General features: G+C 37.5%; 2 protein-coding genes across 4 annotated transcripts in view; one reads left to right on the top strand and one right to left on the bottom strand.

Moving 5' to 3' along the window:
• EXOC6B (exocyst complex component 6B) overlaps positions 1 to 26,059 on the bottom strand; it is a 609,012-nt gene that overhangs the window by 57,628 nt on the left and 525,325 nt on the right. The gene's annotated exons all lie outside the window — the stretch shown is intronic.
• Positions 19,161 to 19,782, top strand: LOC114218916 (large ribosomal subunit protein eL29). Its single transcript, XM_028116274.2, has one exon. The coding sequence runs from the start codon at positions 19,209 to 19,211 to the stop codon at positions 19,686 to 19,688; it is 480 nt and encodes a 159-aa protein (XP_027972075.1). The 5' UTR covers positions 19,161 to 19,208; the 3' UTR covers positions 19,689 to 19,782.

Here is a 26,059-nt window from a genome sequence, read left to right as displayed (position 1 = left end):
CCACAAAAGACCCTGAATAGCCAAAGCAATCTGGAAAAAGAAAAACAAAACTGGGGTTCCAGGATTCAAGTTACATTACAAAGCTATAGTAATCAAAACGGTATGGTACTGGAGTAAAAATAGACACATAGATCGATGGAACAGAATAGAAAACCCAGAAATAAACCCGCAAATGTATGGTCAATTACCTTTCACAAAGGAGGAAAGGATATTCAGTGGGAAAAAAGAGAGTCCCCTCAACAAATGGCATTGAGAAAACTGGAAAACTTCCTCAGACCATACACAAAAATAAACTCAAAATGGATTAAAGACCTAAATGTGAGACCTGAAACCATAAAAATCCTAGAAGATAGCACAGGCAGTAATTTCTCTGACATTGGCCATAGCAACATTTTTCTAGATATGTCTCCTGAGTAAGGGAAAAAAAAGCAAAAATAAAGTACTGGGATTACACGAAAATAAAAAGCTTCTGCAAAGCAAAGAAAACAATGAACAAAACTAAAAGACAACCTACTGAATGTGAGAAGATATATGCAGGTGACATATTTGATATAGGGTTAGTTTCCAAAATACATAAAGAACTGATACAACTGAACACCCAAAAAACAAATAATCCAATCAAAAATGGGCAGAAGACATGAACAGACATTTCTCCAAAGAAGACATACAAATCGCCAATAGACACAGGAAAAGATGCTCAATATCACTCAACATTAGGGAAATGCAAATCAAAATCACAATGAGATAACACCTCACACCTGTCAGAATGGCTAAAATCAAAATACAATGGAATATTACTCAGCTATAAAAAAAAAGAAATCTTACCATTTGCAATGACATGGATGGAACTAGAAGGTATTATACTAAGTGAAGTAAGTCAGTCAGAGAAAGCCAAGTACCATATGATTTCACTCATATGTGGAATTTAAGAAACAAATGAGCAAAGGAAAAAAAATGAGAGAGAGAGAGAGAAACCAAGAAACAGACTCTTAACTATAGAGAATAAACTGATGGTTAACAGAGGGGAGTTGGAGGAAGAATGGGTGAAACAGGTCATGGGGATTAAAGAGGGCATTTATGATGAGCACTGGGTGATATGTGGAATTGTTGAATCACTATACTGCACACCTGAAACTAATGTAACAGTGTATATTAACTATACTGGAATTAAAATAAAAAACTTAATAAAGAAAAGAAAAAAGAATCTGTTATGGTAGACTGGAGTCAGCAAGTTTACGTTCTATCCAGGAGAAGGACATTTGGATTTTATCATTTAGGCAAAGGGGAGTGATCAAAGGTGTCTAAGTGTGAGGTTGATAAATCCGATCGTTGTACTCCACTGCAGAGAATGGGCTCCACTGAAGAAACAAGGCATGAAGTGATCAACTGAAGGAGCTTCAATGGGAGTAGAAGCAAAGGAGATACAGAGTGACACACCGGTTTGAGATTCTGTAAGGGTATGGAGTTGACATCATTTGATAAATTGCCTGAAATCCAGGGGAATGAGCAAGTGGGAGGAAAAGAGGAATGAAGGCTAAATCGAAGATTTCTTCGTTGGAGTGCCTGATTGGGTAGTGATGCCATTAATGGGGAGAAGGAATGGAGAAGAAAGAGAAGCAGGTAGGGGTGGAGGAACATACAGCACTGGATTCAGGACATGCTGCACTTAAAGGATTGGTGGGACAGTGGTGGGAGAGTTTAGAGGAAGCAGTAGGAAGCCAAGGGGAAAGAGATGGAGATTAGTGGCTAAACAGAATCAAATTAAAAATTAGCAGAAAACTGGCAACCAGAATCCACCTGACATTTGCTATAAAATCACAATCTTTATGACAAGTTTGGTCTGATAATTTATGGTCTATAACAATTAATAAAGACATCTACTTCCAGATGTGGAAGAAAGCACATAATTGTCAGAGGGACACTAGGCAAGGAGTTCCCCAATGGATGCCATAGAAGGAAGGAAGAGACAATTCACAAATTCAAATATCTGTTCCATTTTCATTCTTCTATAGTTACAACTGCATGAAAACGTGTGTTATGGAGTCCCTTGATAGCAAAAATAAGAGACCATGTAAACTCCCAACAAAGAGTCAAATCACTAAATTATGGCATATTAACTCTAAATATTTCTTTGAGAAAAGCTGTCTGTGTTCAGAGAAATAGATACCACATGCCACCCAGTAATACTCCTTGAAATGGTAAAGCTTTGGATGTTTCTGTGGGTACCAGATGTAATTATATCAAGGTAGGGATTCTCTCTGACAGGCATTGCCTCTCAGAGGATCTTACAAAAGGCAAGATTAACTTCCTGTACAGTGTATCTTAGATAGAAAACCAAAATCAGAATATAAGCAGGAAAGAAAGGGACGAGTGCAGAGGGAAAGGAGTAGAACAGCACTATTTCCCAAAGTATGTATGTTCACAGACCGTCTGTAGGGAGGGTGGAGAAAGAGCTCTGCAGACAGTAAGTTTGATTCTCTATGGTAAATGCCATAGTATGGGTTCTTGAGAAGTTCTGTTGTAAAGAAACCCACTGGAATTCATTTAATTCGGCATATCCCAAATTTATTTATTATGGAACTCTTTCACTGCTAGACACTTACTAGCATGGCATGGGACTACGGTTCTGTTGAACGCACTTTGAGAAATATGAGCTAAACTTAAAAAAATGTATCTGTGAACAGAGTAGCTTTGGAAGGGGGAGAACGAGTAGAAAGACAAAAAGACTGAATTTGGGAGGACTGACTTCTGAGTGACGTCTTCTTGTGTTACAATTTCTTCTTGGGTCAAATGGGGAAAATTTCTTTCACCTCTGTCTTATAGAGACCCTGATACTGGTTGCATGAGAAGCTGGCAGAGAGGGTGGTAAATATATAACACTGGATCCTCTGCATTCTAATATTTTAGCTAATGACCTGATCCACATATTTAAGTGAGATTTTAAAAAGTTCTTAGTACTGGGTGCTAAGGAAGAGAAGAAACAGTCTCTGCAAGAAGCTTATCTGGTAAAATAAGATTTACGCATGGAATAAAATGAATTTAAGTGCTCAACTGCTGTTATGTATAGATTATTAGTCCTACTAGAATTCAGAGGAACAAACAAGGCTAGCTAGAAGAATTAGGATTTGAAGTACTGCTGAAAGATGGCTAGAAAGAGGGCATTTTGGGCAAAAAACAGCATGGGTGAAAACAGGAATAAAAGTGACATATTCCTAAGAGTGAAAAAACAGGTACGTATCAGAGAACAGTCGTTAAAAAAAAGAAAAAGGAGTCAATAAAGAAACATTTAAAGTGCTTTTCCCATCCATGAGAACAGCTGGAGATAAAGATAAAGCAGTTAACATTGATTTGATAAAATCAAACTCACTGAGAATGTTTGATTTAAAAGTTCCCACTGAAAACAGAATCTAGTTCTGGTTTAACATGGTGGAGGATTTTTCCAACTTTCCCAACTTCCTATTTCCCATGAAACTACAACACACACACACACACACACACACACACACACACACACACACACACACACACAGCCACACACATTCTTTAAATAGTAAAGGCACTGTAAATTTAAAAGATCTGGTTGCCAAATCTGGGGAAATGGATTAATTGACAACAGTGCTGGGAAAATGAACTGCATCAGACAAAAATAAACTAAATCCTCATTTCAGAACTTTATCCAAAATAAATTCTAGATGCATTTGTAATCTAATTTTAAAAATGGACCAATAAAGAAGAAGGTATTAATCTTCTTTCCGATTGTGGAAGGACTTTTGAAGAATAAAAGCAGTAAGAGAAATTACAACACAAAGTTACAGATATGACCACATACAAGTTAAAAGCTTCAGTAGATAATAAGACAATAATAAAATGCAAATAAACCAGGAAAATGTCTTCAGTAAACATGATAAAGGAGTAATAACTCTACCATGAAGAACTACAATTGATAAGAACATAATACTCTTATGAAACACTGGCGAAAGACCATGAACGTTATTAGATAGTTCACAGATAAAGAACCATAAATGGCTAATAAACATCAAAGAATATGCAGCCTTAGGAGCAATCAAAGAAATACAAATGAAAACAATGAGATACCTTTTGCTTATCAAATGACCAAAGATTTTTAAAAACTGGGAATATTTAATACTGGTCATAGCAAGGTTAAAATGGGCCCTCTCATGTAACATATATAGGAGTAAACTGGTAAGACTATTCTAGAAAGCAACTTGTTAATCAGGAGCCTTAAACGTTCACAATGTTTAACCTAGTAGTTCTACTTCTGAAAATTGATCCTAAGGAAGCAATCAGAAAATCTAGACAAAGACATGTGTAGAGGATGTTCATCATAGTGTTATTTACACTAGCCTAAAACTGGAAACGATCTACATGTCTAACCACAGGAAAAAAGTTAAAAATTATATTCCCTAAGGTGGAATATAAAAAATGACATTTGTATAGTTTTTAACAATATGAGAAGCTGCCTATAAGATACTATTAAATGAAAACTATAAGACACAAATCTATGCAAATAATATCTCAACATTATTTCAAATGTCTAATTTTCCATATTTTAAAAATTTTCTATAATATACCTGTATTACTTTTATAATCAAGGAAACAAACCCACCACATGTGGTAACCTTTAAAAACTGACAATGGAATGGAACTAAGCATCTCAAAACATCACCTGACTGTGGATCTATATTTTCTTTATTAAACAAAACGAACTGGACATTCAGGCAGAACTGATAAAATATGGCTTCTGAATGGTGCTGTCTAGAAACCGAGTGAAAGAGAATAATCCCACTTCACAGGTGTACAGGGCTTTCAGTTTATAACTGCCTTTACTCTAATCCTCTTTCCCAGCCATGCTCTTTGGCTATGCTGTGTTCCTTCTGGGGTGCAGTCCTACCCGCCCCCTTGCTGCATGGTGAAGGCCCTTGGTCTCTCCAGCTGCCTTTCCATACCATTGCAGCCTCTGCCACCACCACTTCTTCCCACTGCGTATACCACTTACTTGGCCTTCATCAGACACCATTTTGCCTTGGCTTATGTTTCTGTAGGTGTAGTTTGCTTCCTCTTCAAGAGTACTATAAACACTTTAAGGCTAACACAGCCATACAAAAGTGCTTAACAGATGTCAGCTTATGACAGAGCTTAAAACATCTAATACATGCTGTATTAATCATTCTGACCCTGTCTGAGAAGAAAGGATTCCTACCCACATTTTATGAAAACTGACATCTAGAAGCGTTAATTTACTTCCCTTAGATTCTTGAGCCGAACCAAAATGGACTGAGAATGTTCCTCTCCTAACCAGATCAGGCAGCCTCTTGGCAAATCAAAGGACATAATCCCCTCAGTAACATGGCTCGCTTACCAGCATAGTTGGTATTGATTTATGCTTACAGGCACATGGCATTTGGAAAACAGGGCTGTAATATCAGGCCACTGCATACAAGGGGAGATTAAATGGTTGGAAATATTTAGGACCTTGGTTTTCCTTGAGCTTGGAAAATAACCTTCTGGGTATACTATTCTGAGGGCAAGAGGAAGTAAATCACATCCTAGCACTGACTTGTCAGGACTGTCCCACATTCAGACTTTCAGAGTCAGTAAATATTTGGTTACCAAATATAACTTTCAATATGCTTTCCTGCAACATAGCTACCAATAATTTAAAATATTCTTAGGTTCTGCCGAATTCCCTGGAAACTTCATGCCAGCACTATCCTGGTCTCTGAATTGTTTTGACATGTTTGGCCCATAATGACTCAATCAATTAGCAATGCTATTCCACAGGTAAAGTGGCTGAGATTTCTGTGACTCAGCAGAAGAGTCTTGAAAGATATGGTTATTTTCCTGGCAACTTTAGACTTAATTGTCATTTAGCCAGATCTAGTGCAAACAGATAAATAAAGAATTGCAAACAAAGAAGGGCATCAAAATCCAGGGGACTATGGGCAGTCTCAATTTCCCCTATATAGTTTCAAGGGATTCCACTGCTCTTTGGCAAAGTCAATGCTACCTCTGGTCACTATCAACACATTACAAGTCCCATATTTGAACATAGAGGAGTTTTTCTCTTCTTCTACTTGCTGGATAGAAAGGTGACATGGCTATAAACTCTAAATAGAGTCAATACTTCCAGAGCCTTCAAGACAGAAAGGTGGGCTTGGAAAAGAAAAAGGCATAGTGGCCCATGGAAAATCAAAGAACACCTACCAGTGCTAGGTAGAGACTATCCAGGTAGTCCACTTGTTGATTCATTCATTCATAAATACTTATGGAGCACATATGAGGGGCCAGGCATTATGTTAGGAAGTGGGAATGTAAACTGTTAAACTCTCCAAGTTTAATATATAGCTAAGTTAGGTATTTGGTTAAGCTAGGAAAGTTATGCGTGCTGTGTGACAGGTTATCTGGTAATTGGGATGCTATCTCCTTTACTTCTGTTCAGTGATTTCTATCATTGGCCAAAAAAAGGCTTTTCTTTCTTAGAATATAATCAGGAAGTTGAAAATGTACACATGCAAATTTCAAATCAAATATAGGTGATAGAAAAAAGGGCAAGTACTACAGAAGAACAAAGAATCAGTAGATGTGCCTAATAAAACCATGAAAAGAACCCAACACAAAGATTATGAGCAAAACACAGCAAACTGGAAAACTGACTATAAATGAAGGAAAATCTCTAGCTGACAATATAAAGCAAGCTACATGGCAAAGAGAATTTAAACATGTTCCAGAGTCCACTTTGTCCTTCTTCTTACCCTCGCCCTCCGCCTGACCTCTCAATCTCTGTGTAATTGCCAGTTCGTGTGGAACTTCACATACTATGACTTTTGGATTTCTGCTCTGTATAACATATTTCTACAGAGTTTGACATTGGGCAGCAGGGACTGTAAACTGAGTGCTCCTTGGAGGCTACTGACTTGAAGTGTGGGTGGAGAAGAGGCAGGAGAGAGCCAAGGCCAAAGAAAGAAGGAAACAAAACTTTCTCGCACTTTTGGACTTGGGGGAGCATTTGTTATTTTTTTTCTCTTAACAGTTTAGCTAAGATACAACTCACATACCATATAATTCACCCACTTAGAGGGTTACAACTTAATGGTCTTTAGGATGTTCATGGAATTGTGCAACCAGCACCACGATCACTTTTATAACACTTTCGTCACTCTATAAAGAAACACTCTACCTATTTTCAGCATTCATCTTGAAATACACCCAGAGCATTCTGTTATTAGCAAGCCTTGCTCTCAACAAAAACTATTTTACAAGAGCCTAACCGGGGTTTTAACAGAGCCTAACCAACCTGGGAAAGGGAAATACTCAGGTCCAGACTTCCATGTGGGGGAAGGAGAATACCAGACTCCAGCCCTCTCTTGCCTTCCTATCTCGTCAAAGTGGGGAGGCGGGGAGCTGAGATGCACTTGTGAAGGTAATATCCTAGGGGCAAAGGCTCACTAAAAGACAGACCAAACAATAAAACTATAGAAAACTTGCCCTCTCCCCTTATAACATCAACAGAGCCCCTGCATGATACAAGGGGACTACAATTGAAAGAACAGCAAATCTCAGACATTATTTTTTTTAACTGTTTAGGTAAGTCCAAAGATAACATGGGAGACAAAACAAAGACACCAGAGGAAATTTTAGCCTTGAATACACCTAAGGCAAATGGTAAACACAACATAACTCCCATCAAGATAATCACAAAACCTCACATTAAAGGTATATTTATCTTGGTTTCTTTTATCCAATATACAACACATCTGGCTTTCAACAAAATACAAAGTTTGAAGTGAGAGAACAAGCATCAGAACCAGACTCATATATAACAGGGATGTTGGAATGATCAGACTAGGAATAAAACTACTATGACTAGTATGCTAAGGACTCTAATGGAAAACGTAGACAATAGGCAAGACCAGATGGGTAAATTAAGCAGAGATATGAAAACTCTAAGAAAGAATCAAAAGGAGGTGCTAGAAGTCAAAAACACACTATAATAAAAAATCACAAATGCCTTTGATGGGTACATTAGACTGGACATGGCTGAGGAAAGAACCAGTGAACTTGAAGAGATGTCAGTAGAAACTTACAAAATTGAAATTCAAAGAGAAAAAAACTAAAAAAGACAGAACAGAGTATCCAAGAACTGTGGGACAATTACAAAAGGTGTAACATATCTGTAATTGGGAATACCAGAAAGAGGAGAAAGAAAGGAAAAGAACAAATATTTGAAATAATAGTGGCTGAGAATTTTCCAAAATTAAAGACAGACATCAAACCACAGATCCAGGAAGCACACAGAACATCAGCAAGATAATTACCAAAAAATCAACACCTATGCATATCATATTCAAACTTCAGGAAATCAGGGCGCCTGGGTGGCTCAGTTGGTTAAGCGACTGCCTTCGGCTCAGGTCATGATCCTGGAGTCCCGGGATCGAGTCCCACATCGGGCTCCCTGCTCGGCAGGGAGTCTGCCTCTCCCTCTGACCCTCTTCCCTCTCGTGCTCTCTATCGCTCTCATTCTCTCTCTCTCAAATAAATAAATAAATCTTAAAAATAAATAAATAAATAAATAAATAAAAAACAAAAACAAACTTCAGGAAATCAGAGACAAGAGAAATTTTTAAAAGAAGACAGAGGAGAAAACACAACTTACCTATAAAGGAATATGGAGAACTATTTCAGGCTTGTCTTTAAAGATCATGCAAGCAAGAAGAGAGTGGAATGAAATATTTAAAGTGTTGAAAGAAAAAAGCCCACCAACGTAGAATCTTACACCCAGCTAAATAACCTTCAAAAGTGAAGAAGAAATAAAACCTTTCCCAGAAAGATAAAAAGTGAGGATATTTGTTGCCAACAGACCTGCTTTGCAAGAAATTTTAGAAGTTTTTCAGAAAGGAAGAAAACATATACATAAAAAATCAGATCTAGATAAAGAATGAGCATCAGGAAAGGAAGAAATGAAGGTAATATAAAATCTATTTTCTTATTCTTAATTGAACTAACAGATAAGTCTGTTCAAGGTAACAATGTATTTGGCAAGTATATACAGCTTATGGATAAGTGAAATGAATTGACAGCTATGTTATAAAGGATAGGAGGAAAGAATTGAGAATACTATATTATGATATACTTGCACTACCTATGAAATAATATAGTGTTATTTGAATATGGACTTAGAGTTCTTGTAAGTTTATACTGCAAACTCTAGGACAACTACTAAAAAAGTAGTATAATTGATATGCTAAGGGAGGAGAAAAAAATGGAATCTTTAAAAAGTTCAATTAAAACTATAGAGAGCGGGAAGAACGGAAGACAAGAAAAAAAAACAAAAGTAATGACTAGAAACTTCTAATAAATATGGTAGATATTAATCCAATTATATCAACAATCACTTCAAACATAAATGGTCTAAATATCGATAAAAAGAACAGAGACTGGGCGCCTGGGTAGCTCAGTTGGTTGAGTGACTGCCTTCGGCTCGGGTCATGATCCTGGAGTCCCAGGATCAAGTCCCGTGTTGGGCTCCCTGCTCGGCGGGGAGTCTGCTTCTCCCTCTGACCCTATCCCCTCTCATGTGCTCTCTCTCTCAAATAAATAAATAAAATCTTTAAAGAAAAAAAAGGAACAGAGACTATCAATGTGGGTAAATTAAGAAGACTCAATGTTGCCTACAAGAAAGCCCCTTTAGGAAGACAGATAAATTAAAAGTAAAGGGAGAAACATAAAACATGCTAACACAAATCAAAAGAAAGTTAGGGTAAATAAATTAATTTCAGACAAAGCAGAATTCAGAGCAAGGAAAATTATCAGGGATAAAGAGAGGAATTATATAATAACAAAGGGGCCAATTCTTCAAAAAATACATAATCCTTTAATATGTATGTATCTAACAACAGAGCATAAAAATATGTTTGGCAAAACGGATAAAACTACAAGGAGAAATAAACTCACTATCATAGCTGGGAGACCTCAACACACCACTGTCAGTTACTGACAGATCCAGCAGCCAGAAAATCAGTAAGGACGTAGTTAAACCAAACAGCACCACTAAGTGGATCTAATTGACATTTACAGAAAATTTATCCAATGAGAGCAGAATACACATATTCTTGAGGTCATATATATATAGAACATTCACTAATATTGATCACATTCTGAGCCATAAAACATATGTTAACAAATTTAAAAGAATAGAAATTGTATAAAGAGTGCTCTAAGACCATATTAGATGTGAAAAACTAGATACGAAAAACAGAAAGATGGCTTAAATGCCCCACAAATACCTGAAGATTAAACACACTTATAAATTACACACGAGTCATATTAAGTCTCAAGAGAGAAAAAGTATTTTGAACTAAAGAAAAATAAAACTTCTAAAAATTTGTGGGATGCAGCAAAAGCAGTTCTCAGAGGAAAATTTATAGCACTGAATGCATATATTGGGGGAAAAAGATCTAAAATAGCTTCCAGCAAAGAAACCTGGAAAAACAAGAGCTAATTAAATCTAAAGCAAGCAGAAAAAATAAAGAGTAAAAATTAGAAAAGAAACCAATAAAATTAAAAACAGGAAATCAATTAAAAAAATCAATAAAAATTTGGTTCTTTATAAAGATCTGTAAAATTGATAAACCTCTAATCAGGCTAGAAAAAAAGACTGAAGACATCAGAAAGGAAAACAGGACTGTCACTCCTGCTATCCTTGACATTAAAAGAATAATAAAAGGTCAGAAAAATGGCAGAGTAGGCAGTCCCTGACTTCATTCACCATCACATAAAGACAAACTGGCAACCACCCATTGACATCCATTCACACCCTTTGTGAAAATCCTGGAATCTGAGGTAAGGCTGAAGCAACCCCTTGGACAGAGAGACCAAGAAAGACCGTATTAGAAGAGTAAGAAGAAAAGTTTCACTTTGATTATATTGCTCCTCCCCCAGGCTGGCACAGTGCCACCCTGAGAAGGCCCACCTGGGCCTTTGGTTTCAACTTCTTCAGTGGGAAAAAGAGAGCCCAAGGTGGACATCTACCTTCCCAAACACTGATGGATGATTCCCAGAAGGCCCACTTGGATCTGGCTTCACAGGAATCACTTGGGGGAGTAAGTGGGGGCTGGATAATGGGGGCTTAGACACACAGCAGGGGACAGAGTTAAGCAGCTAGTGGATGGATCTTGGAAAACTATGTTCCTGCTGTTAGTGGTAGCACTCAAAAGATGAGCTAGTGGCATTGCACATTTGCATAGCTGTTCTGGTGTGCCTATCTGGCCAGGGAGATTCATCAGCAATTCTGCCTGGTTTGGTTCCCTGGTAAATGGATCATACCAGCTGCGGAGCCCTTTTGACAGCACTACCCAGACACGTGGGAGGCAAGTCAATAGCCCTGCCCAACCTCTGAGCATAGTCTTAGCCCTGTCTGACCAGGAAGCCTGGCCAGAGACCCTAGGAAGTCACAGAACAAATCCTACAGCCCCTCTTGAGGAAAGGGCCAAGCCAGCAGCCCTGCCCAACTGCTGAGCAAACCTTCCAGCCCTGCTTGACTAGGTAGCCTAACAGGGACCCTGGGGAGTCTTGGAGCCCAGCCTACAGCCACACCCAATTGCTGAGCACAGCCTGCAGCCTTCCTCAAGCAGGGAGACTAGCCAGAGATCCCACCCGATTGTGACTAGCCTGCAGTAGGTCCCACCAGATGGCAACACCACCTGATTGTAGAGAACATTGTCCATCCCCAACCAACTGCCATAGTATTGCTGGAGGTCCTGCCTGCCCAGAGGCCTGCAACCTCATCCAACAGCAGAGCACAGCCAGTGGCCTATCCTATCCAATGGTGGAACCCAGCCTGCGGCCCCATCTGCTCATGGGTCATAGCCTGAAGCACTCTATTGTGAAGCCGGGTCTGTGGTCCTGACTGATAGAATCTAGCCAGTGGCACCGTCTGGATGTGGAGCACAGACTGAGGCCCATGACTAGGAGTGACTGAAGAGCACAGCCTGCAGCCCTGCCCCAACACAGAGTCCAGGTAGTAGTGCCACCCTACTAGGAGGCACAGCCTGCTTCCCTGTCCAAACATAGGTGATTGCAGACTCTAGCTACTAGCCTTACCTGACCACAGAGCACAGCTTCACATGACCAGTGAGCACAGATAGTGGCTTCAACTGAATGTGGAGCACAGTCAGCAAGCCCACTCAATCAGAGCCCAGCCAGTCACTTCCCTTCCCTGAAATCAGACAGCCTGGGCAGCAGCCTTACCCAACTGGACCCCAACATCAATCCTAGCCTGCTTGTGGATATTATCAGATGACCTGTTCAGAATATCATGCTGAGTTGACTGGTGAAGGTCTTTCCATGCACAAGCAAACCTGTAAAGTCTGGAAGAGGACACTGCTTCCTCAAAGGTGCAGATATCAACCCAAGGATACAAGGATCACCAAGAATTGGGTGCATGGGACACCATCAAAGAAAAATAATAAAGCTCCAATAACTGACCCTAAAACAAACTATGAGCTGTCTAAAAAAGAATTCAGAATAATCTTTTTAAAGAAATTCAGTTAACTATAGGAACATGCAGATAGACAAACAAAATTAGGAAAACAAAGCAAGAGCAAAATAAAAAGTTCAACAAAGAAATACAAACCATAAAAAAGAAACAAAACATAAATCCTAGAACTGAAGAATACAATAACTGAAGAATTCAACACAGAGTTTCATTAGAATACTTGAGCAAGCAAAAAAAAAAAAAAATCAGTGAACTTAAAGCCAGATCACTTGAAATTTTATAGTTGGAGGAACAAAAAGAAAAAGGATAAGAAAAAGTGAAGAAGCCCTACTAGACTTATAGAATAATATTAACGAAACAATACATGCATTATGGGAATCCTAGGAGAAGAGCAAGAGAAAGAGAGAGAGAGGGAAACACACAAAGTCTATCCAAAGAAATAATGGTGGTAATTCCCCAAACTTAGGGAAGGAAATGGACATCTAGATTCATGAGACCCAAAAGTCCCCAAGTAGGTTAAACCACAAAAGGCTTCAACGAGACACATCATTAAACTGCCAAAACTCTAGACAAAGAATTTTTTTAAGTTGAAATATAGTTGACACACAATGTTACATTAGTTTCAAGTGTACATCATAGTGATTCAACAACTTTATATGTTATGCTATACTCAACACAAGATGAAGAGTTTTGAAAGAAGCAAAAGAGTGACTTGTCACATTCAAGGGATCCTCCATAAGACTATGAGTGGATTTATCAGCAGAAACCCTGACATACCAGGAGAGAGTGAGAAGTTATATTTAAAACAGGAGAGAAAAAAACTATCAAGCAATAGTACTATTCCCAACAAAGCTGTTCTTCAGAAATGAAAGAGAGAGAAAGATTTTTCCAAACAACAAAGGCTGAGGGAGTTCATTACCACTAGACCAGCCTAACAAGAAATCCTAAGGGAATTTTTCAAGCTGAAATGAAAGAACTCTAATTAAAAATGTCAAAACATAGGAATGTTTAAGACTCAATGGTAATGGTAAATATATAGTCAAAGCCAGACTCTTAACATTGTAATGGTGGTGAATAAATAGCTTTCAACTCTAGTTTAAAGCTAAAAGAAGTATAAAAAGAACTATTATTATAATAACTAATTATTGGGTAAACAATATATAAAAGATGTAAATTGTCACATCAATAAGCTAAAATGTAGGGGCGCCTGGGTGGCTCAGTCATTAAGCGTCTGCCTTCGGCTCAGGTCATGATCCCAGGGTCCTGGGATCGAGCCGCACATCGGGCTCTCTGCTCAGCGGGAAGCCTGCTTCTCCCTCTCCACGCCCCGCCCCCCCGCTTGTGTTCCCTCTCTCGCTGTCAAATAAATAAATAAAATCTTAGAAAAAAAAATAAGCTAAAATGTAAAGGGTGAAGTGAAAGTACAGAGTTTCTGTCTGCTAGCAAAGATAAGTTGTTACCAACTTAAAATGGGACATTATAACTATATTTTATATAAAGCCTAATTGTAACTGCAAAGGGAAAACTTGTAGCAGATACACAAAAATCAAGATAAATAAATCAAAATGGGACATTATAACTATATTTTATATAAAGCCTAATTGTAACTGCAAAGGAAAAACTTGTAGCAGATACACAAAAATCAAGATAAATAAATCAAAGCATACCACCACAAAAATCATCAAATCACAAAGGAAGAAAGCAAGGGAGGGAAAAAGGAACAAAGGAGCTACAAAACAGTTGGAAAACAATCAACAAAATGGCAATAGTAAGTCTTTATCAATAATTTATTTTTTTAAAAGATTTATTTATTTGAGAGAGAGCGTGCACAAGTGGGGGGGTGCAGAGGGAGAGGGAGAGAGAGATCCTTGAGCAGACTCCCTGCTGAGCATGGAGCCTGATGCAGGGCTTGATCCCAGGACCCTGAGATCATGACCCGAGCTAAAACCAAGTTGGACACTTAACTGACTGGGCCACCCAGGTGTCCCATACCAATAATTACTTTAAATGTAAATGGATTAAATTATCCAATCAAGAGACATAGAATGGATAATAAAACAAGATGCAACAATATAATGCCTACAAGAGACTCACTTTTGCATGGGCTGTTAGTAAAAGGATAACAAAAGATATTCCAAGCAAATGGTAACCAGAAGAGAGCAGAGGTAGCTAGATTTTCATCAGATAAAATAGGCTTTAAGCGAAAAATGGTTAGAAGTAACAAAGAAGATCCTTATATAATAATGAAGGAGTCAATTCATCAATAAGACAGAACAATTGTAAATATTTATGCACTCAACACTGGAGCAGCTAAATATGTAAAGCAAATACTGAACTACGATGTACTCCAGCAATTCCACTTCTGGGTATTTATGCAGAGAAAATAAAAACACTACCTCAAAAAGATATATGCACCTCTTTGTTCATTGCAGCATTATTTACAATAGCCAAAATATGGAAACAACCTAAGTGTCCACAGACAGATGCACTGGTAAGAAAAATTCGGGGTGTGTGTGTGTGTGTATAGGCATTATGCTAAGTAAAATAAGTCAGACAAAGAAAAATTCCATATGATCTCACTTATGTGCAGAATCTAAAACAAACAAACAGAAAACAAGCTCATAGATATAAGGAAGAGATTGGTGGTTGCCAGAGGCAGGGGGTGAGGGCTGGCCAAAAGGAGTGAAGGGAGTCAAAAGGTGCAAACTTCCAGTTATGTAAGTCATGGGGATGTAATGGACAGCAATAACAGTTAATAATACTATATTTGTATATTTGAAATCTGCTAAGATAGTAAATCTCAAAAGTTCTCATCACACACAAAAATTTCTGTAATTATGTATGGTGATGGAGGTTAACTAGACTTATTGTGCTGATCACTTCACAATATACAAAAATATTGAATCACTATGTTGTACACCTGAAACTAATATAATGTATGTCAATTATACCTCAATAAAAAAGTAAATATTAACAATACTAAATACTAATACTAGCAATACTGAAAGGAAAATAAACAGCAACGCAGTAAGAGTAGAAACTTTATTACCTCACTCTTAGCAATGGATAAATCATTTAGACAGAAAATCCATAAATCAGAGTGAATTTTAAGAACACCATAGACCAGATATATATAAAACATTCTATTTCACAGGAACAGAATACACATTCTTCTCAAGTGCAGATAGGACATTCTCCAGGACAGATCATTTGTGAGGCCATAAACTAAGTCTCAACAAATTTAAGAAGTCAGAAATTATATCAAGTATCTTTTCTAATCACAGTGGTATGAAACTAGAAATAAAAGGCCCGAATAGCCGAAGCAATCTAGAGAAAGAAGAAAAAAGCTGGAGGCATTTCACACTTCCTAATTTCAGACTATATTGCAAAGCTATCGTAATCAAAAACAGGATGGTATTGACATTACAACAGACACAAAGACTAATAGAACAAAATTAAGAAATAATCCCATGCACCAATGGTCAACTAATATTTGACAGGAGAGCAAAGAAAACTCAATGGGGAAAGGAAAGTCTCTTCAATAAACGGTGCTGGGTAAACTAGGTATTTACATGTAGAAGAATGAAATTGGACTCCTATTTCATACCATTTACAAAAAATAACTTGCAATTGATTAAAGACTTAAATGTAAGACCTTTTAAGGTTTCAACTTTAAAACTCCTAGAAAGGACCTAGGGAAAATGTGCCTTGAAATGGATATTGGCAATGATGTTTTGGATATGACACAAAAACCATAAGCAACAAAAGTGAAATAAACAAGTGAGATGACATCAAACCACAACACAAGAAACAATCAATAAAATGAAAAGGCAACCTATGGAACAAGAGAAAATATCTGCATACCATCTATCTTATGGGGGTTAATATCTGAAATACGTAACATACTCATATAGCTCAATAGCTAAAAAACAAACGATATCATTAAGAAAAGGGCAAGAGACCCGAATCGACATTTTTTTCTAAAGAAGACATATGGATGGCCAACAGGTATATAAAAAGGTGCTCAACATCACTAATCATCAAAGAAATGTAATTCAGGACCACAGAAAGTTATCTTCTCACATCTATTAGAATGGATATTATCAAAAAGGGATAACAAGTGCTGGCAAGGGTGTAGAGAAAAGAGAACCCTTTTCTATTGTTGGTGGAAATGGATACTGGTACAGCCTTTCCAGAAAACAGCATGGAGATTTCTCAAAAAATTAAAAATAGAACTACCATACAATGTAGCCATTTCATTTTGGGTATGAAGGAAATGAAGTCACTATCTTGAAGAGATACATGCATTCCACTGCTCACTGCAGCATTATTTGCTATAGCCAAGACATGGAAATAACCTAAGTGTCTGTTTGGTGGATGAAAGGTAAAGAAAAAAAGTATTTTCAATGTATAATATTACATAATATTACTTAGTCATAAAAAAGAAGAAAATCTTACCATTTGTGACAACATGGGTGAACTCTGAGGGCATTATGCTAAGTGCAATGAGTCAGTCAGAGAAAGACAAGTCATGTATGATCTTACTTAGATATAGACTCTAAAAAAGCTCAACTCACAGAGAGTAAATTGGTGGTTTCCAGAAGCAGGGGAGTGAGGGAAATAGGGAGATGTTGGTCATGGGTACAAACTTCCAGATGTAACATGAATGACTTCTGGGGTTCTAATGTATAGCTCAGTGCTTAGTACTATATTTTATACTTGAAGAGTAGATCTTAAATGCTCTCACTGGGAAAAAAAGTATGTGAGGTGATGGATGAATTAATTAACTTTATATGTGTATTAACATACAATTGTCAAATCTGCACACTGTACACCTTAAGTTTACACAGTGTTATATATCAGTTATATGTCAATAAAGTTGGGAAAAAAGAAATAATAAAGAAATATTACAGAAACTAATAAGCAATTATAGAAATGTTACAGGTACAGGGTTAATACACAAAAGTAAATTTCTTTCCTATATACCAGAATTGAAGAACAAGAATTTGAATTTAAAAATACATTACACTTGCAATTATATTAGCACTCCAAAAAATGAAATACTTACATATGAATATAATAAACCATGTGCAAGATTTATACAAGAAAATCTATAAAACCTCGATGAAAGAAAGCAAAGAAGATGTAAAGAAATGTAGAGATATTCCATTGTTCATGGATAGGAAAACTCAATATTACCAAGATGTTCTTCCCAACTTGATCTATAGACTCAATGCAATCCCAATCAAATTCCTAGTAAGTTATTTTGTGGATATCAACAAACTGATTCTAAAGTTTATTTGGAGAGGCAAAAGACCCAGAACAGCCAACATAATAGTAAAGAAGAGCAAAGCTGGAAGACTGAAACTATCTTACTTCAAAACTTTTTATAATGCTACAGTAAACAAGACAGTGTGTAGTATTGGTTAAAGAATACACAAGTAGATTAATGGAACAAAGCAGAAAGCTCAGAAATCTGCTCATCTGAGCTCTGAGTAAAAGCAAAGGCTTTTAACAAAGAAAGAATAGTCTTTTAAACAAATGTTGCTAGAACAAGTGAATATCCACATGCAAAAACACAGTAATAATCCAGACCCTCTATAAACTTACCCTCTATAAAAATTAATTCAAATAGATCATAGCCTCTAAATGGAAAATAAAAAATTATAAAACTCTTATAACAGGAGAAAATCTAGGTGACCTTGGGTTTGGTAATGACTTTTTAGATACAACACTAAAAGCATGATTGATAAGTTGCAACTCATTAAAATTAAAAGCTTCAGCTCTGTGGGGCACCTGCGTGGCTCAGTCAGTTAAGCGTCTGCCTTCTGCTCAGGTCATAATCCCAGAGTCCTGGGATCGAGTCCCACGTAGGGCCTGCTTCTCCTCTCCCTCTGCTGCTCCCCCTGCTTGCTCTCTCTCTCTCTCTCTCAAATAAATAAATAAAGTCTTTTTTTAAAAAAAGCTTCAGCTCTGCAAAAGACACTGTTAAGAGAATTAAAAGATAAACCACAGACTGGGAGAATATATTTCCAAAACACATATCTGATAAAGGACTTGTATAGAAAATATATGAAGAACTCTTAAAATTTATCAATAAGAAAATAATCAACCTAATTTAAAAATGGACAAAAGGTATGAACAGACACCTGACCCAAAGAAGATAAATAGCAAATTAACATACGAAAAATGCTGTGTATCACATCTGCATACAAAGGTGTTATCATCAGATGATTACAAATTAAAACAATAATGAGATACCAATAAAGATACCCATTAAAATGACTGACTACAAAACTCTGACAACATCAGATGCTGATGAGGATGTGGAGCAACAAAAACTCTTCACTCATGATTAGTGGGAATGCAAAATCATACAGCCACTTTAGAAGACTCTGTCAGTTTCTCACAAAACTAAACATACCCTTAGCATATGACTGAGACAATGTGCTCCTTGGGATTTACTCAAATAATGAAAACTTACAGCCACACAAAAACCTGCACATAAATGTTTATAACAACTTTAGTCATAATTGCCAAAACTTGAAAGCACCTAGAGGTCCTTCAGTAGGTGAATGGAAAACAAAAGGAGGTACATCCATACAGTGGAATATTATTCAGTGATAAAAACAAAGGAGCCTCCCTTTCTCTTCCGGTCCGAGGTGCTTCGGGAGCCGCGGTCTTCAGTGCAGACATGGCCAAGTCCAAGAACCACACCACGCACAACCAGTCACGAAAATGGCACAGAAATGGCATCAAGAAACCCCGGTCACAAAGATACGAATCTCTTAAGGGGGTAGACCCCAAGTTCTTGAGGAACATGCGCTTTGCCAAGAAGCACAACAAGAAGGGCCTGAAGAAGATGCAGGCCAACAACGCCAAGGCCATGAGTGCACGTGCAGAGGCTATCAAGGCCCTCGTCAAGCCCAAGGAGGTCAAGCCCAAGATCCCAAAGGGCGGCAGCCGCAAGCTCAATCGACTTGCCTACATCGCTCACCCCAAGCTCGGGAAACGTGCTCGTGCCCGCATTGCCAAGGGTCTCAGGCTCTGCCGGCCAAAGTCCAAGGCCAAGGCTCAAACCAAGGCCCAGGCTGTGGCTCTGGCTCCGGCTCCAGCTCCTGCTGCAGCTCCGGCTCCCAAAGGTGCCCAGGCCCCCACAAAGGCTCCAGTGTAGAGGCTTGTGTCTGTCAGTGTGAGGACAGGACTGGTGTGACCCCAGGGCTTCTATCTGCACGGGGCTGGTGTCCTCCTTTGCCCTTTGTACAAATAAACCTGTGGCAGGCTCAAAAAAAAACAAAAACAAACAAAAAACAAAGGAGCCATCAACCTACAAAAAGACACGAAGCACCCATGAAAGCATATTGCTTAGCGAAGAAAGCCAATCTGAAAAGCCTGCGTGCTGTATGAATCCCAGTGTCTGACCTTCAAGAAAAAGCAAAACTATGAAGATGGTTAATAGATTGGTGGTTGCCAGTGGCTTGGGTAGAAACAGGAAAGGAAAGATGGGTGGAACATGGGATTTTTAAGGAAGTGAAACTATTCTGTATGATGGATAATGACACATACATGTCATTATGTATTTGTCAAAACCCATATAATGTATAATATAGAGACAACCCTAAACTAAACTGTGGACTTTAGTTAATAATAATGTACCATTATTTGTTTAATTTAACAAATGTAACATACTAACACAAGATGTAAATAATAGGGGAAGCTCTAGCAGGGAGGGGAGGAAAGGAGGCATGTGGGAACTATATTTTCAGATGAACTTTTCTGTAAACCTAAGACTCTCTTAAAAATAATCCTTTTAAAAGGTGAAATATGTCTGTTTTAGATCTACCATAGCTCCTTTAATAATTAGACATGAATAATCAAGGAACTGAACTCCTGTTCCTGTTAAATATTTCCCCCCTTTTCTGTTCCATATCTAAATAAATAGTATCGCTCTCAGGCCAATTGTTCAAACTAGAAATCTGGATGTTTGATCACGTATTCAATTATTCATTAAAAAATTATTTAAATACCTCATATATGCTACATACTAAGGATACAACAAAAACTAAACATACCTTAACAAAACTGAGCCTTCTCAGAACTCCTGGTTTATGCACTATATATATCCTCGATTCTTTCTTCTTCCTTGCATCTCAATCTTTTGTCAAATATTGGCAATTCTACTTCTTTCTAACCCACCCACTTTTCTTTCTCTATTGCTATTATAAGAGGTTCAAGGTATCTTCCTTCCTTCCTTTTTTTTTTTAAAACCCATCTGAACTACTGCTAAAACCTCCAGATTGGTCTCTTCCATTGATTCATTTTTTTTTTAAGATTTTTTTATTTACTTGAGAGAGAGAGAACACAAGCAGGGAGGAGGGGGGGAAAGGGAGAGTGAGAAGCAGACCCCCTGCTGAGCAGGAAGCCCGATGCGGGACTCAATCCCAGGACCCTGGGATCATGACCTGAGCCAAAGGCAGACAGGCTTAACTGACTGAGCCACTCAGGCGCCCCTCTTCCATTGATTCTTGATTTCCCCAATCTGTAATCAGAGTGATTTAAAAACCAAAAAAACCCCCAACAAACCTGGTTACATCAATGCTTTGCTTAAAACTGATCAATGGCTAATTGTTCTTTGGATAAAATTTTTTAAATATTAAAAATGTAAAATGGCCTACAGAGCCATGATCCAGCCTGCCTACAACCTCATCATCTATCCCCTCACAAAGCTCCAAAGATACTACATTCTTTCATTTCCTCCAATGCACCAGTATTTGTCAGCCTGCAGCTTCAAGTCTCAGTTTAGATGTTACTTTTCCACAAAGGCCATCTCTAACTCCTCCAGATTAGGTTCGGTCCCTATAAATTAGGCTTCCGTAATTTATACTCTCCCTTTCATAACATCTGTCACCTTCATCACATACTGCCTGTTTGTAAACTCTGTGAAGGGAGGGCCTGTAGCCTTCATTGTTGTATCTGCAGCACCTAGCATATGGTGGGTACTCAGAAGTAGTTGACTGACTGACATTCTGGAATAGGTTAATTTAGGAAGCAGTTGTTATCCTATTCCTGGAGACAGAGCTACACAGATCTGGAATGCTCATTAAGAGGTTAGATGACGTTTCTCTGAGATCATTTTCTGTTGTAAATCTAAAAAAGCAGGGGGCTGAAAGAGATGACCTTCTAAGAACCTGTTCTGTTGAGGTTTTGGAGTTACCAAAATAAAGTTCCCTGTGGTGTGGTCCAAATTTAACAACAGTTATCTGCCTACAGAGAAAAGTGACCCACATGGTACCAAACACATATTTCTAAAAGACACTAATAAAACCTGCTAGTTAGAAATGCAGAGGTAGGACTCTGCTGTATGGCAAACATCAAGAAGATACCATCAAGAAGGTGAAGAGAATTTTTCAAAAACTTTATTTATTTATTTATTTATTTATTTATTTATTTATTTATGGGGGGAGAGAGAGAGCATACAAGATCAAGCAAGGGGAGGGTCAGAGGGAGACAGAGAGAGAATCTCAAGCCAACTCCATGCTGAGTGCCGAGCCCGATGTGGGGCTCGACCTTGAGATCATGCCCTGAGCTGAAATCAAGAGTCGGATGCTTGACCAACTGAGCCACTCAGACATCCTGAGAATTTTTCTGATAAATGTTTTGTATTTAATGAAATGCGGGTTCTCTTCTGTGGTGTAGTTATTTGGTCAAATCTTATGCCTGCCTCAGGAATGAAGACACAGAAAGGCAAGACATGGACAGACATCAGGAATTCTATGATACCACTATGTGTACAAGACAGGGCATTACAACCCCTCCTGTGAGAAGCCAGAAGTCTTTGAAGGTTCAGCAGTAGGATGTTGACGATAGTAGGGGGAAAATTCCAGCAGAGACTACGGCCTGAGAGCAAAAGGACACTTGGGGATGCTGTCATTACCACACAGATGCTGTTGTTTGCTTAGTGCCTTTTAAAAGTTTCTGATCTTCCTCTAGCTCTTCTTTCCAGGGTTTCCCAAGGATAATACACTACGCTGACCTGATGGTGTACCTCTGGCCTTTCCAGCTCCAACCAGATGTCAGAAGTCCTCCCTCGTAGATCTGCTATGAAATTAAGACACTTTTTGGCAGGCTCAAGTTTGTGACTGTAACTACTCATGTAAACTCCCAGCAACTTCTCTACAGCTGCCTTGGAAGGCAAGCATGGGAAATTTGAAAATTTATCAGAACATGATGACTGGCTCATAGATGAGATTCTTTTTGTGGGGAGAGGGGAAGGACAGTTGGTAGTTTTTTGTCAGAGTTGATACTTTTAGGCGTTTAATGATTTGTTTTGATTCATCTTATGAGGAAGTTTGGAAGGCATATTAAGATGCTCTGAATCTGAACTTGGATCTCTTTCTTGAGAATCTTGGGGAGTTGGAAAGGCTGTCATCTATCTTTTTATGGTGTGGAGGATGTCTGGAGAAGGGGAGATGGACTAGCTGTCCCTGAAGAGCCTCTCACTAAAGATTCTCTAGTAATATACAACCAAATCTCGGAGTGATTCTGTTGATGGCTATGCTTGCCAGTGGCCCTCTAGTCTCTCTCTGGAAGCATTTCTCCACATTGCCCAATTCCCTCTTCCAGAACCTGAACTACTCAGAGAACACAAAAACAATGGTAACAACCCAAAATAGGTTAGAAATCTTTCATTATTCTAATTCCATGTCCCCGGGACAGGTATGGGTACTAAACTTCCTTTCCTTTAATCTTAGATTTCTGTTCTTATTTAGCAACAGACTGGCAGTCTAGGTTTGATAAATCATCATTTTAGCATAAACAGCACTTAGAGACACGTAAGAAATAATAGTTATATCTAGATTTGTTGAGCTTTAAGCTCTTTGTAGGCAGAGGCCTTTTAGCTTAAATTTGGCTAAATTTTCACCATTTCACCATGTGCCATATGCAGTGTAGGTTCATTCAAAGATTATTACCTTGGTGCCTCAGCTTCCCAAATGTCCATTGTGTTCCACCAAAACATCCAGCTCTAATTGTTCATTTCTTTGGGTACACCAAAAATCTATTTTCACCTGTAATTTCCTTCTATGGACCTTGTCTATCTTGTTCATTGCTGTCTCTCTTATGCCCAGCATAGTAAACGTTCAATAAATATTTGTAGAACAAATGAGATAGTTATTAAATTACTGATTAAATTACTATTTATACCCTATCTACTACCAAAAAGAACATAAAGTTGCCTGCAATATTAAAACATATAAAATAAGATAAATAGAAAAAAGATGAAAAAATAGAAAATAAGAAAAAATGGAAATGAGAAAATAAAAATACATAAGAAAAACAGAAATACTAAAAATATATATTATAAACATGTTAGTATAATGTATAGTATAATAATATAATAATAATGTATTATAATATATAGAAGCATATAAAAAATATAATAAAATATAAAATGGACATAAGATAAATAGAAAAAAGTTAGATTAAACACTCCCCCCCCCCCGGGGTGCCTGGATGGCTCAGTCAGTTAAGCATCTGACTCTTGATCTCAGCTCAGGCCTTGACCTTGGGGTTGAGTTCAAGTCCTGTGTTGAGTTCCACAATGGGCGTGGAGCTTACTTAAAAAGAAACAAACACACCCCAAACAAAAACCCCAAAAAACAGGAGAGAAAGAAAGAAAGATGAACTGGGAATTTGGGAAAATTTATCACTGTAATGGAGCACTAAAGATTTTTGGCTTCCTGGCCACCAAAAAAAAGAGAAATGCACTGAATTCTAGGAGGAAAAAAAATTTTTTTTTGCATGATCCTTGTATAATGGATGGTAGACAAAAAATATAGAGGGCCTTTATCTTTAATTTTATAAAAAGATTTGTAAAAATTTCTCCCAAAATGGATATTTCTTATATCAATAGCCATATACTCAAATGTATATGGTTTATTTTCATTTAAACTTATCACTACCTGATAATTTGTTGTTTATTTTTATGATCACTTGTTTATTGTCTGTCTCCATCAGCTTGTAACCACATTGGGGACCTAGCCTATCTTATTTGACATTGTATCCCTGACTCACAGAAGAATGCATGGCACAGATAAAGTGCTCAATAAATGCTTGCTGAATAAGTGAATAAATTTAAGCCAATGGCCTAACTTGTTTTTATAGTTATTTCTGGTTTATAGAAATAAAACTATTTAAAAATTAATAAAGCTAAATATTTAAATAATACTTAAATAAATAAAGCTATGTCATAACACACATAAAAAATTAATAAAGCTAAATATTTAAATATTAAATAATACTTAATAAAAAAGTATTTATTTATTAAGCTTTATTTAATATTATTTAAGCTTATTACATAAGCTTTATTAAATAAATAAAGCTATGTCATAACACACATAAAGTACGTTAATACAGAGGCAAACACGGGAGCTAATGCAAACCACAAGCCAAGGAACCCCTGGAGATTCCAGAAGCTGGAAGACGCAAGGAAGGAGTCTCTTCTTTAGACACACAGAAAAAAATGTGTGTCTTCTTTGGTATGGTAGGTAGGCATTCACCCAATTAATAGCTGGTTGAGCTGCCTGAAATTGCTGTTTTTGTTGAATATTGGAAGTTTTATATCTTTCAACCTAATATAATATGCCTATCAAGTTATTTAGGTTAAACATCAAGGGTAAGATCAATCTTGATTGATATTATTTAGAACTATCCATTAAAATGTGAGCTTCCTGAAAATAGTGATTTGGCCTCGCTTATTTACTGCTGAATCTTTAATGTCTGGCACACAAGTGTTCAATAAGGCTTTCTTGAATTAATAGATGTTTTACTTTTTGAGTTTTATCTCAAGAAACTCTTTCATCAGAAAGTAACATAAAGCTTGAGTGACACAGGTGAGGGATCCACGATCAAGTGTCAATCATTTTTATAATTGTGGGGATGAAAAGAGTCTCCAAATTCTTGTACAAGCATGGCAATCAAAGTCATAATGTGTTGTCCCTCTACGGTCTCCATTATGTTGAACCAAACTGATCAGTACCTTTTTGATCCTGAGAACACTGTGTTGATATTACCATACTCTGCAAAAGTCAGATTTTTGTAAACTAATATGTTTATTTGGTTTGAAATCTATTAAGGTTTGTGGGACAATTTATGGTTCCTTTTCCTCTCATCGCTTATTGAAAACTCAGTTTCAATTTGTTTCCTACAGATGAAAGAGGCACAGGTCTTCATTCCTTCCCTTGCTTACTTTCTACTTGATATTGGCAGTGTCTCCATAGTTGCCTTCTCCCCTACCACCCCGTCCTACTTTATTCCTTAGCATGCTTGTTCCTGATCTTATTCTTTGACGAATTTTTCCTATTTGAATTCCAAGACTTTCATTATAAACCAGTCTCTTAGAATAGGTTTTCTAGGCACAGAAAATGGTTTGAAGTGTACTTGGGAATTTATGTTTAGGGAGGGCAATTTGCTTATCACAGTCTAATATTCTAAAGAAATTATTAATTTAAATGGCTTATATGGACAAAGTGGGTAAAATAATGACGT

Source organism: Eumetopias jubatus, unplaced genomic scaffold, assembly GCF_037043125.1.
Source record: "Eumetopias jubatus isolate StellerSeaLion01/CBP00866 unplaced genomic scaffold, mEumJub1_p1.0 scaffold_9, whole genome shotgun sequence".
NCBI lineage: Eukaryota > Metazoa > Chordata > Mammalia > Carnivora > Otariidae > Eumetopias > Eumetopias jubatus.
Note: the sequence above shows the minus strand (reverse complement) of the source record. Positions and strands in the feature narration are given on the sequence as shown.

What these genes read in the sequence shown, in the direction of transcription:
- LOC114218916 (XM_028116274.2), top strand. Translation starts at nt 19,209, where the DNA reads ATGGCCAAGTCCAAGAACCACACCACGCACAACCAGTCACGAAAATGG.